Here is a 14174-nt window from a genome sequence, read left to right as displayed (position 1 = left end):
CGCTCATTTAGGAATAAAACACAACAAATCCAACACACCAGATCATGAAGGCACAAACCTTACCTCTTGAAGCTCCTGATTCTCCTTGTTTTGTTCTCTTCTCCGAGTGTGCCTTGGAATTGCGCTATCAAATTGTGTCTCTCCTCCTTTCTTTCTTGTTTGCTATGATATTCCTTGTTTTTGTATTACCCTTCCCTCTTGTTCTCTCCTCTTTTCCCTCCAACCTCGAGCCGTGGGATTAGCTGAAAATAATGATTGATTTCTGCTCCTTCAGCTACATGTTAAGTAAGCCACCACAATACGTAATTCCCATTTGACATGCAAATTGAATGGCAGCATAGCTAGTGCACCTCTAGACATCTTTCAATTAACTAAAAGAGGAAGGATATAGGTCTTTTTGGTACAGAGTCCTTAATTTGACTTCTTATTTTTTTCTATTTATTCTTCTTTTTTTAAGAAGATTAACGTTTTATTTTTTTTGGTTGTTTTTCTTTTCTTTTTTCTGTTTTTTCTTTGTTTTTTTCCTTTTTCTTTTTTAACTAAACTAAAATGAGAAACGTAAAATAAAATAAGTCATTATTAAAAAAGAGAAAATAATAATAATAATAATAAATAAAATAAAATAAATAGAATCATTTAATTATGGCATTGCTAATGTACGTTTTTGTGTGTCTTGTCATTTGTTATGAATCAAATTAATCATTTAAGTTCCAAAAATCTATATGTATTGTGTTTCCCCTCGTCCAAACACACACCATGCATTTATCTATATTGTAATAAATTAATTAACGACATTTATAACAGATAACAAATACAAATTTTAGGAAACATTGAACTGACATCAACCATAACTGCATGAAATAAAGTTCTGCAATGCCTGTGCTACATTAACAACCTCTAATGTCGTCACTAGAACTTGAACATCACTATAATATACCATCTCTACCATGACCTTTATCAAAGGAGAAGGAATATACAAATTGTGTAACATGGTTGCCCCGTCATAACACTTCCCAATGGTTACTAAGGGGAAGAATCAACATACAACTCACATTGGCTAATTGATCTAATATCATATTTATGCTCTCATTTAATGTTTAATTCTAGATTTTTAATTAAATTTTGTTCTTAAAAGATTAATTTAATTGGGTTTATTGAGCATGAGATACAAAAACATGTTAAAAATAATTTTTTAGTTGCATAAATATTCTTTGAATACTTTGAGGTGTGTTAGTGCAACTGCAACTAAGTTGAGCTCATGGAGGTGTGGAAATAAATTGTTTAAGGTTTCATGAAACCTTAAAGATAGGGGTGATAATGTGGGCTAGCCAACTCATTTAGGCCCGACCCTGTAAAAGTGCGAGCACGTAAGTTTGCGTGCTAGCTCACATTTTCTCTTTTTTTTTAAAAAAAAAAAAATCTTATGATAAAGCTTTCAATGTTTGACCAATCAGGAAACTTTAACAAGTTCACAAAATTAAGAAAAGACTTTGGGGAGTTGGATGATAAATCGATAATTCAACATTTTCATCATATTCATATTTATACTTTGACATATACGATGTATTTTTCAAATTTTAGCACATTCAAAAATACATAATTCTTGTCTTTTCCAGACATACAAGAATTGTGAATGTTCATGCAGAAGTCCAAAAGGAAAGTAACTGATATACACAAGTACAAGTTTTTTTTTATGTGGGACAACCAACTATATTTGTCAAATAGTTTTAAAATTGGCTATATCTCTCCAAATATTTTTAGATATTCATAACAACTATAAAGATAAATGATATTTATGATTATCTTAAAGATATTTGAGAGATTTTAGCAACAGAAAAGCTCATTCTAGGTCCTATTTAAAGAGACCAATGGGAAGTAGAAAAGATAAGTTCAGAACTTCAGAGTTTAGGAACCCTTATGAGAGCCTAATTTCGTTCTCTCTCTCCACCCTCTCTTTTTTTTTTTTTTATTTCATGGAGCGTTAAGCTTTAAGAGTTGGTTTTACTGTAATTTCATTATAGATTCTAAGGTTAGAATGCAATAATTGGTTTGTCCATTTGATTATTGTTGTGATTTATATTTTTCTATGTCTTTTATACCCAAATCAAGTAAAAATAATGATTTTTACATTGTAGCAAGTTACCATAGTGTTAAATCTACAAAACATATCAATCATATGAGTTCAAGAGTTTTAATTTTGATTAAGAATGTGCTTTGATTAAATTTAGAAACTTTCATGTGATTAAATTTTTGCCAATGATTGAGAATGTACTTTGATTAAAGGTGAAAACTTCAACAAGAATTAATCAAGAATGTACTTTAATTAATTAGCATTTTACTTGATATTAGATGTAAAAGAATAAACATGATTAGGCATAGTAATGTTTAATTGAGAATGTACTTTGGTTAAATTTACTATGATTAATCTACAAAGTTCTTACTTTTAATTTATAATGTACTTTAGTTAATAGTGAGAACGCCAACAAATTAATTGAGAATTTACATTGATTAATTTGTAAATCTACAACAATAATTAATTGAGCAATAATTTTTAGATAATCGATGATGAATCTATTTTGAAAAAAAAAAGTGGAATCAATCTACTTTCTTTATCAATTTTTTTATATATTTTTATCCTTATCTTCTTCTATTATTTTTTCCAATATTATTTAACTAACCCCTTTTGTATAGTTTTATAAGAACTAATTTGTAAAATCAATTCTGTGTTCGTTGGGAGGCAACTTAGGATTGACTTTACCAATACTAATATTTTGGCTACTTTCTTAACAATACTCATATTGTTACAAATAAGTAGTTTTTATTTGATCGACAACGTTATCAATTTCCCATGGTTACTATCGCAACACAAATCACAAGGGGATAACAAACCAAAAATAATATATATATATATATATATATATATATATATATATATATATATATATATATATATATATATATATATATATATATATATATATATATATATATATATATATAACAAAGAGCTTTGGAATCGCCATCATAGTTATTTTGGAAAACTATGGAAAACCATAATAATAAGAACATGGTCTACGAAAAAATATTTTGAGTTTGGGAGTCGGTTACGCGTAGAGTTTGGGAGTCGGTTACGCGTAGAGAAGGTGTTAGCACCCTATAACATCTGTTCTAGGACAATACCTTTAATTAAATATACAAATGGATGTGTTTTTTTATAAATGTTTATTTTATCCAAAAAAAGAAACTTCAAAAGAAACAAAAATATTTTTTGTTTTTTGTGCTCGACAAGGATTAATCTTTGCTCTTAGATATCTCTATTCCTAATGGAGAATTAGAGTCACACTTTTTTATGAATCGTTTTTTTTTTTTTATTTTGAAAAGTTTGTATTTTTCATTAATTTTATAGAAAATAAAGAAGGTACCAAGTACTAAAACAATGCGGACAGCTCCCGAACACTTATACCTTTTAAAAGTTAAATGTATATTTAAATTATTTATTAATTATTTTTTTTCTAAAACTTTTGAAACATTGATAGGATACCAAATAATACATGTGACTACATATCCAGAATTTATTAAAATTGTGAGAAAAAAGAAAAAAGAAAAAAATAAAAGTAAAAGATTAAAAAATAACGCTTAAAATTAAATTTATTTAGTGAATGATTTATTTAAACGTGTTATTTGTAAAAAAAAGTTAAATATAAAACTTAATCTAAAAACAACCATGGCCAGTTATCAGCCCCTATGAAGTCTAATCTTGACAAATTTATAGATACACTATGTGAATTAATTTCTTGTTGCACACCAATTGTTTGATAAAATACAAAAAAAGTTTCTTAGTGTTTTTGTGAACTTTGTGTCTAATTGAGTCATGAATTGCAAGAGTTGTCATGCGTTGCACAAGTTCCTTAGGAGAGAACAATAAAAACTTATTACTTGCTATGTGCGACTAGTGCATTTGTCGTGTTGGTTTTTCACTAACAAAGAGATATTGCTTCTAATTATTATAATCATATCACTACTTTCTTTTTCTGGAATAAAGGTGTTAGAGCAAAGAATGAGGTGAGAATATAAAACATTGAGCTACTATAAGTAGCAAAAAAATGGTTGTGTGGGTGGATAAAATATATTTGGCTGCAAAATTAAAAATCAAGGTGTACAAGAAAAATACAAAAATGAGAGATTAGAAAAGTTAAAAAGGGATTGTGCAAATTAAACCAATTTTTTTCAATTTCCTTTTATTTATTTATTTATTATTATTATTTTTATTTTAAAAAAAAAGAAAATTAAATTTTTCGAAGAAACTTTTTTTCATTCTTTTTATTAACACTATTTTATTTTTACTATTACTTATTTATTATTATTTTTTAAAAAAAAAATTATTAAGCTAGACGAAATTGAGTGTTGACAGTTACTAATTAAGGGGAAGAATCAACATACAAATCACATTGTCTAGTTGACCCAATGTCATGTCTTGATGGATCTACCTTTAGTGCTAAACAATATAACAACAGGCAATTCATGTTGGGGTATAATGGGTTGTTGTTACAATTGTGCTAAGGCTAACAATCGTTGATCAAGCTCATCTATAAACTCCTTCTTGAGTTCCTCCTTTAGTTGTTAGCGGACTAGTGTATTGAGTGGAATCCTGAGACCATGCACCTGCCATTACTCATTCACTCCTGCCATGTAGAAGCTATAGCTATATTTTATGAGTTCAACCTCTAGCCAAAACTCCATATATGAACCTTCCTTGACTCTCACAACTGGTTATTATTCTCTATATGATTACAAATACTAGTAAAGTTAAGATGACCATTTCATTTTAACCTTTATTGTCAATACATTACACACATCACAACACATAGTAGTATTCCCATCCTAGGAATCACTACCTACTTGTTCTATTCAAGTTCATACCAACCTAAAGTAAACATTCTCAACTCACACACAATCACAAGAAAATAGACAAAAAATATCATATCAACAAAAATACAAAGTAGCATCCAATGGTATAGGAGGGCGCCCAACGTCCACACATCTAAGGCTCACTGTCAAGTGAGCGCCTAGGGTACCAAAGCAACGCCTAGTACCTTGAACCCTTGGAGCTCATTGTCAAGTGAGCGTCCAACGATGCTAAGGTCGCATCCAATGCACTAGACCCCTAGAGCTCACTATCAAGTGAGCATACAGTGGTGCCAAGGTAGCACCCAACACCGTATCCTCTAGACTTCAATTTTCAAAATAGCATTCAATGCCCTACACCCACCGCCTAATTCGACATCAATGATTAAGTTAAAATAGGTAGCTTAGATTCTTCAATTAACTGTAATGGTATTTTTTTATCCCTTTTTGTACATTCTAATTGGCAACTAATCAATTTCTATATTCTCATGTTGAAGATTATTACACTCCCTTAACATCTTTGTTTCTTTTATCTTTCAATTTTAGCTTAGACTTATGATTTTTAGAAAGTTTTGAAGATTTTCAACACTTCCCAACGTCATTCATTTGCGCCTAGTGTGTTTTTGATCATTCCTCCCTGACTTGGTATCACTTGGCGTTGCTCAAAAACGTAGAGCTTCCAGTATTGATCTTTGCTAACTGTTTTGCTCATAAATTTTTTTACAAGTGTCCAATTGAGTTCATTCCTTTTGAATTTGATTCTACACTCAAAGAGCTTGAATTTGAGCGGTAAAACATATTTTTTAGAGCAATGTACAAGATGCAGTTTAACTTTGAAGATCACGATACATTACATTTTCTTTGAAAAACTGGTGCATCTAGCAAAGCTTTGGAGCAGATCCTCTCTTCATCTAATGGGCTTCTGGACTGCAAATGGAATGGCCCAAATGGAGCTAAGCTAGGGTTGTGCACTGCCACATCAACAGCCACATCAACATACAAAATAGAAACTGACTCTGTTACATAAGCAACATACACTCAGACAAACAGGAGACAAAGCAACTTTTTGGCAACAAATTTTCAGAATTTTTTTTCCAACTTTCTAGAGGAATGTTTTCTTGGTATTTTTAGTGAAGAAAAAGGGAGAGGATAGGAGGTAACAGGAGATACATTTGTTTTAGGGTTTTCTAAATATGGAAAGGCATGTGAGAGTGGGTGAGGGTTACTTTAGTTTTTTTGAATGTGGAGAGTAAAGGAGATGTCTTGAGCCTCTCTAAGGACCATTTTTCATTTTCTCAGTTCTAGTAGACATGTTTTAGTGTTTAGTTTTTTAATTCCATATGTTTGAAGTTATGTTTTTTTACTATTCCATTATATTAAGTATCTAATAACTTCCAACTTGTTTTGATGGCTTAATATAGTGTTTTAACTAGTGTAGTTAATTTTCCTACAAATTGTGTTGCTTAATCACCACCCATAATCATTTTCTGGCGAACACAATGTCTCTAGTTTCCTTGTTCATCCTATTCTTCCAGTTTTCCTTCCATATAAAATCTACTTTTTGCTAAATTTATTTTAAGTCCAGTTGGTTTTGTTCACTATAATTTAACTACTACTTTGCATTTGTTATGTTAGCTTAGCTTTAATCTTTAGTTAATATGGTGGTTTAATGCTTTGATTGTTGTGGAAGTTGATAATCTCATAGTTTTAACTTACTTTAGCCTAGGATTCTTGCTTTTTGTAGTAGTATTTTGCTATGTTTTATTCCTTGTACATTTTATTAGTCTATGCTGCTAATGCTAGTATATTTTTAATTATGGAGAAATTCTAATTCATTTTCCCTCTTGTTTATTACAGATTACTACTTATACGTTATGTGTCATGAGTGAGATTATGACGTATCTTTCATCATAATTAACTTTGTTGAATAAATAATGAAGTGCCACAATTTTTTTTTTCTAGTATTCGTTTATCACTTTTCATTATATTTGATTTGATATTTACTGAGATTTCAATTTGAGTTCGTAATTAGGAAAAGGCTTTGTGTATTTTCTCGTGAATAATATGCTTAAGGAAAAATGAGACTATATTGGAGTAGTTTGAATCCACTCACTTTTTCTTTTTGGAGCAAAAAAGATATCACAAGGATAATTTCCTTTCCGCGTTAATGATTTAAGATTAGCATAAATACATATAACCACAATTTTATGTTAACATAGTTAAATATGTAGGTATTTGACTTTTGTTTTTGAATAGGAAATGAGTAATTGAATATATTTTTTCAACTTCATGTTTTAAATAATTGAAGATGACACAAATTTATTATAATATTAACGAAAATTATGTTTGAAAACACACTTTTAACTTTTTAAATAATAGAAATATTTTAAATATTTTTTATTTATAAAATAAAAATATTTTTTTTAAGAAATTGTGTTTTATTTATCATAAAATTTCTTAATTTAAAACATGATTTCACTAAATTAAAGTTAATAACTTATGTGCTTTTAAATACAACTAATTTATTTATGTAATTTTGGAAAAATGTTCTCTTTTGATATTAACAAAAAAAAAAGACCCCCTTTCCATACTTTGTTTTCCAGAACCAATTATGAATTAAAAATAATTAATTTAATATAGTAAAAATAATAAAAAGAAAGGTTTCTGTCTAAAAGGAAGTTAACGGTCTACGGGAACAAAAATCCCGCTCACGCGAGAGTATAAATATTGCGTCACCATGGCGCCTAACTAGATTTTAATTTCACACTCAAACGTCTCTTTCAGCGCAGTGTGGCAGAGAAGAAAAACGCTTGAACACTTCACTCACATTTTCTAGGGTTCCATTTCGATCTTCGCTATGCAGAAGAAGCTAGCATTCCCAGTCTCCAAGAGCCTGGACCAATTCAAATCGTTGTACGGTTCCATTTCGGGAGCTTCCAAGCCATTACCTTCGCGTCCTTCTGTGGATACCGTTTCATCGGGGAGTTTTGCAAACCTGAAGCTCACAGCAGGTTTTGAACACAATTTCACTTCAATTATGTGATTTTCGGTATATTTTCCTCCTTATTCGGGAACGAAGATTATGTCGGAAATTCTTATTGTAACGTGACCATGCTTCATCGATTTGTTCATGTGTAGAGAAATTGGTGAAAGAGCAAGCTTCGGCGAAGACTGATCTTGAAAATGCGGTATGATGATACTTTCCTTTGTGAATGAGCTTGCGCTGTGTGGCGAGGATTGCACGCGCGTGAATTAAAGTGAATCATGCTTAGGGTTTCGTATTTGTTGTTTTATTGAGATGTTACTTTGTTGCTGTTCTCGGCAGAATGCTAAGCTTAAGAAGTCGCAGGAGTGTTTGCGTGCATTGGAAGAAAAATTGCAGAATGCTTTAAACGAAAATGCCAAGCTCAAGGTCAAGCAGAAGGAAGATGAGAAATTGTGGAAGGGATTGGAGTCTAAGTTCTCTTCTACTAAGACTTTATGTGATCAGCTTACGGAGACTTTACAGAAGTTGGCTGGTCTAGTTCAGGATGGTATGAATATTCAAGTTCCCTCTGTTTACTATTTGTTTTTGTTTTGTTTTTTCATTTGACTTTTCTTTTAACTGTTCTATTGGTTTATTTTGCTCATATAGCCGAAAAAGATAAGGAGACATTGGAAAATAAACTGTCAGCAAGTTCAGAAGCTCTTGATAGCTTGAGTAAACAGATGGATGATTTGTCTTTGAAGCTAGATTCTGCACAGGAAACAATTAGAACCCGTAAGTTCTTTTTAATTTACAGCTTCGGTAAAAAGAATTGAATTGAAACATAGGTTGGTTTGATATGTTGTATTTGTGATGTTCCGACATTTAATATCCATAATGCTCCCATAGGTAACATATGGTTATCCCTATTATAGGTGATAACGAGCTAGAGAAGCTTAAAGTTGCTTCAGAAGAAAAGGAGAAATTTCACAGGGATGAACATTGCAGAGTTGCCAATGTTATAGAAGAGAAAGGTGAGGACTATGCTGCAAATTGCAATTGTTTAGAATATATCTGGCTATGTTTAATGTTATATATCTTGGGATGTAGGATTGGCGGATTATATTGAAACAATTTCAGATGAGGTTGGTCATTACTAAATTAGTTTGGTCGTCGAGGGTCATGAGTTCAGTTTCTGTATCTGTTTATGTTTGTTGTGTGTTAATTTGGGTCATATTTTGAAATTGGAAAATCACATACTGCAATATCAATAAATTGTCTTCCTGGTTTGCATGTTTTATGCTTTAATCTTATTTGGTATTCGTACTTAGTTCTCATCTTTAATAGTCTTGATTTCTTGGAAATGGTACTGGCACTTATGTAGCTAATCTAAGGTTCCATTGCAACTCTTTTAGTAGAAGTTGTAATAATCTTCCATTTTGACTACATTTCAAATCAAGGTGTGTTGGTATGTCAGGGTAATAAAAAAGCTTTTGGGCATGCTTCTTTAAGGTAAGGGTAATTGCACTTGCAGCTGGTAATAAGATAAGAGGTATAGATCAAATCTATGGCTAGACTTCTATTTTTGTACTAAAATGAAGACTAGACTTCTATTTCTGTTTGACTTGTTATATCTATTTATTTATATTATGAACTTAATAGCTGTTTGATTATTAGCCAGACATTTCATCTTTCTGTCATTGCTATTAGGAAAAACCCTAGTCCAACATTGACTAGAGGTCGTACCAAAATGCAATACACAAGTGGGACAATCTTTATCTTAGAAGCTAGTTTTGTAAGGTTGAGTCATACCTAAAATATTATGTGAGATAGTACCAGAGCCTATCCTAAATCTATTAAAAGGGTCATTCATAATCTTATATGTGTATCAAGCCCAATAGTGATGTATATAAGTGGGGAAATCCTCACCTTGTATCAATTATGAAGGATTCAGTCAACTTCAAACCACTTTGTAACAATTGCACAGGTTTTATAACAAAGATACTATAATAATGATTTATGATGTAGAGTATTATATGCACTAATACATTTCATGTATGTTGAAGAATTGAAATCATTACAAGGTAACACACTTTGTAATTACAAAGTAACACACTTTGTAAGAATTGCACAGATTTTTAGCAAAGATGCTAGAATAATGATTTATAATGTATACTATTATATGCAGTAACACATTTATTGGATGTTGAAGAATGGAAATCATTACATATTTGAGACAGAAAAATCCATACAATGTTAAATGGTTGTAAGAATGATTTAAAACCCTGCGTGCCCTTACTGTGGGTGAACCACCGGCATAGGCAGATGATGGGAGGGGTGCAGGTGGGCCTCAGTCACTGCCCCTTTAAATTTTTCTAAATGTGTGATTGTGAGTGTGTATTTTATAAAAGAAAAGAAGAAAATACACTCTTGTAAGTTTAATGATTATAATGTAAAGCTTACTTCTTAATAGACATCTTGTGATTGTGATAGATAAGTTTTAGATATATATTCATGTTGGACACTGTATAGGTGCTCTGAATATTTTTAAATGCATTTTTTGTCATTCATCATGTCTAAAATAAGTCGTTTATTTTTTAAATAAAGAATTGTCTATTGTGATATCAATTTGTACGTTGCATTATAGTCATGTCATATCCAATGTCGTATAATCATATACGTATCCTGTGTTGCATCCATAATTATTGGTCAAAGTTTATTTACTTTCAACCTCTACATCAGAATTTCTCTGGATCTACAACTGGCCACAAGTAACTAATTACTTAATGCAAAATGTGTACTCAACAGCTTCTATATTATATATCTTAATAGGCTGTCAAGATGGAACCTTCCTATGCTTTTCAAACTAAAATGATAAAAGCAGATATAAAAGTAAATTCTGTTTCTGTTTGACTGAGAAGATATTGATAAGAATGTTTAAAATAACATTATTTGATTTTTAATGGAAGATTGTCTCATTCGAGATAATTGAGCAGCTTTCTTCTCACGTTATACATGGGCTAGTACTTTGTCTTTTGTATCACATCAAATTCATGCAATTTCAGGTTATTAGGTTTCAATTTTTTTCCTTTTCCTAGCTAAATCCTTATAATTCTCAACAGACTAGATATCCTATATCTTAAGTTTCTATTGATTCGAATTGTTGTATGGAAATTCACTTTGTTTGCAGATAACATGATAAGGAATTTAGAAGAAATGTTAACATCTAGTAGATTGGCTACAGAGAGTTTGAACTCAACTTTGGAAGAGGTCCATCTTCAGTTAAAAGTTAAACAAGATGAAATTTTGCGTCACATAACCAGTCAAGAGAAATTGGAGAAAGAAAAGAGTGATCTTCAATTGTTGAATGCTGGGCTTGCAGAAAAGCATGACATGTCACTTCACGTAATTGAAAACCTTAAAGAAACACTTCAGTCTTTGGCTGGAGATTTGTCAAATTTAGACAAAGAAAGCCTGAATCTTTTGAGCAAGTTCGATGAAATGAATTCACTCTATGCTTCTTGCTTCCAGTTGGTTCAGAAGGAGAGAGAAACTTTCTCAAAACATGCTCAATTCCAGTATAGTGAGCTTAATAATAAATTTGTAGTCTTGGAATTAGAAAAGAACGCAACTCAAATGAAAAGTTACGAGTTAAGCAAAACTGTGGATGAACTTCAGAAAGTTCAAGAATCTACTGTAGCCCAATTTACAGAGGACTCTCGAGTAGCTGCAGAGAGAATTCAAAGTTTGGTGTCAGAAACTGAGACTTTAATCTCAAAAAAGAAAGAAGCAGAGGTATTAATTTCCAAATTAGAAGAGAAAGTTGAACTTCTATTAGAAAGTTCTAGATCATCAGACAACCACGTGGTATGAAAGTTAATCTGGTTGAGTTAATTTCCTATTGACATACATTGTCGATTTCATTATTGAGGTATCTAATGCTTTGCAGCAAGACTTGCTGCTGAAGGTTTCAGCATTAGAGACTGAAAGCAAAGAAAATACCGAAAGACTGCAGGCAGAGATATTGAAGAAATCAGAGGAAATAGATACTTCGCAAAAGGAGAGAATAAAGCTAGAGAAGCATGCTGATTCTCTTGATCAAGAATTAATCCAGCTTCGTAATGCCCTGGAGGAAAAAGAACAGTGTGTTTTACATTGTAAGGAGCAGGAAAAGAAGCTACAAGATCAAATCACAGAGGTTTTGGAGCAAACGTATAGTGCAAATTGCATGTTCCTGACTGGTTTTTGTGTATTATTTATGTTTATTTTATGACTTTGCAGAACATATCATTGTTGACTGCTGTTGAAAGCAAACTTTCAGAAGCTAGAAAGCAATATGATCAAATGGTAGAGAATAAACAGTTAGAACTATCAAGGCATTTGAAAGAAATATCTCAGAGAAATGATCAGGTCTTGTACATATAGCTGGCTACCTACTATTGGTTCTGGACAAATAGTGCCCTAACTTTGCATGAAATCTTGATTATTTGAACAGGCTATCAATGACATTAAGAGGAAGTATGAATTGGAGAAGATGGAAATTGTGAATATGGAAAAAGACAAGGTTTGATATTATATCCTGGCATCTGTAAGATGTTATTTCAATTAACTTGTTTCTAACCAATTTTAACTTTCAGACAGACAACACTATTGCCGAAATTGAGGAAAGATGTGATAAAAAACTTGCAGAATGCAACGAGGAATCAAGGCAACAGTTGATGCGCATTCAGGAAGAACACACGTTGCTGGTAAGCATAGGAAAAGTGTTGAATTTTAAATTATTGGTTACTCAGAAGTAATCTGGCCTAGCATTTTCTGTTACATGCGATTCTAAGTGGTATGATTCGGGTTACATTTTTAATTAGTTTATGTTCTAATTAGTTAAAAATCCAATTTTTAAATAAACTAATTGTTGAGTCCGGAGAAAATATGTTGTTCAGTTACAAAAGGATATTGCAATCGTTACAAGTGTGCTATTGTAAAATACTAGAGATCTCTTTGTAATCGGTATATATGGATGTTTATGTGCTGTTTCATTTATTCAATTCAATAAAATCTTTTCTCTCATATACTTGAATTCTTTTAAAGTTGGTATTAGGACTTCTGATCTTGGGGTACTTCCTTTGCCGTCTTAGCTGCAATTTTAATTTTTTAGGGTTATTTTTGTGCACCTATTTATTTAGTTTATCTGGTTTGCCTAAAGTGCACCTAGTTTGTGTTTCACGAGTATTGTCATTGGCATCGCCACTCCCAAAGACACCAACTTGACCGACAACCACACCAAGAGATTGGCCTTCCTTCGATCTGACAGCTCCTGGAGTTGGGCCGCCATTGCAGCAGCCACGCGTCCACATGCGTGCGTGTTCCCCTTCTCTGTGTGTGTGTGGGTTTGACAGACCACCCATTTTCGGCGGGTGACGGCGCTACTTCCTTCACTGGAGTTAACATGAGATGACTGTTATAGACTTGCCCCTATTAAGAATCTTTGCCTCGGGTTTCGTATCTCTCCTTTCTAAAGGGCATTGTTCATGATTTTCTCTAAAAAGAAAAGGGTTTTAAGGAATCACTTCTTTGGTATGACAATTCCACTAAGTAATGCTTATTTTTCACATTTGCCTGATGATGATCGTTTTGATGGTCGAAGTTATTTCTAATGGGCTCAATTTATTAGGTGCACATTGAAGGGTATAGGTAGGTTCAACCATATTGAAAAGTTTAGGACAACAATGACTCAAATTATTATATGTGCATGTCAAATTTGGAAGATCTTGAAATTACGTTTCCTTGCTATAACACATCTATAAATGGAGTTAGAAAACAAGATCGTTAGTCCTAGATACTGTCCTCAGTGTCGCAAAATACACCGGAATATTAAAGGAAAGGATATGTGGATTTGATTGGACTAACATCTAGACATGGCAATGTTAGTGTGTATAAATATAAAACGGGTTGGCCGACCCATTTTAGCCCAACCCAATTTTGGTCAGATGAAAATGAATCCGGTTGGGCCAGTCCTTCTAGAGATAGCAGGCTGAGATTGGCAACCTGACCCGCCAATGGACGGGCTGGCCGTCAGTTTTGAATATCTTTTTACTTTTTGGACTTTTGTAGTTGACCGTGGTGGCTAGAAAATTAAAGAATTGCACCTAATGTAGTGATAGATTGTCGATACAGTGGCTGGAAAATGAGTCAACATCATAAAAACCTGCATAACATAATACACTCTACTTCTCATGCAATTCCAACATAATTCTCAGAACCAATTCTCAGAAAGCATCTGAACAAGTATTGCATTTCTCAGAAC

General features: G+C 32.1%; 1 protein-coding gene across 1 annotated transcript; it reads left to right on the top strand.

Moving 5' to 3' along the window:
• The first annotated feature begins 7632 nt into the window (after window positions 1-7632).
• Window positions 7633-13963, top strand: LOC146884321 (synaptonemal complex protein 2-like). Its single transcript, XM_085665322.1, has 11 exons — window positions 7633-7916; window positions 8044-8093; window positions 8231-8438; window positions 8540-8665; window positions 8806-8904; window positions 11061-11737; window positions 11820-12068; window positions 12152-12280; window positions 12366-12434; window positions 12508-12618; window positions 13083-13963. The coding sequence occupies exons 1-11, from the start codon at window positions 7763-7765 to the stop codon at window positions 13176-13178; spliced, it is 1968 nt and encodes a 655-aa protein (XP_085521448.1). The 5' UTR covers window positions 7633-7762; the 3' UTR covers window positions 13179-13963.
• Window positions 13964-14174: the final 211 nt, after the last annotated feature.

This window comes from Vigna unguiculata, chromosome 8, assembly GCF_037176805.1.
Source record: "Vigna unguiculata cultivar grain cowpea cultivar isolate G323 ecotype 2 chromosome 8, ASM3717680v1, whole genome shotgun sequence".
Taxonomy (NCBI): domain Eukaryota; kingdom Viridiplantae; phylum Streptophyta; class Magnoliopsida; order Fabales; family Fabaceae; genus Vigna; species Vigna unguiculata.
The sequence above is the reverse complement of the archived record's forward strand: the minus strand, read 5'-3'. Positions and strand labels throughout refer to the sequence as shown.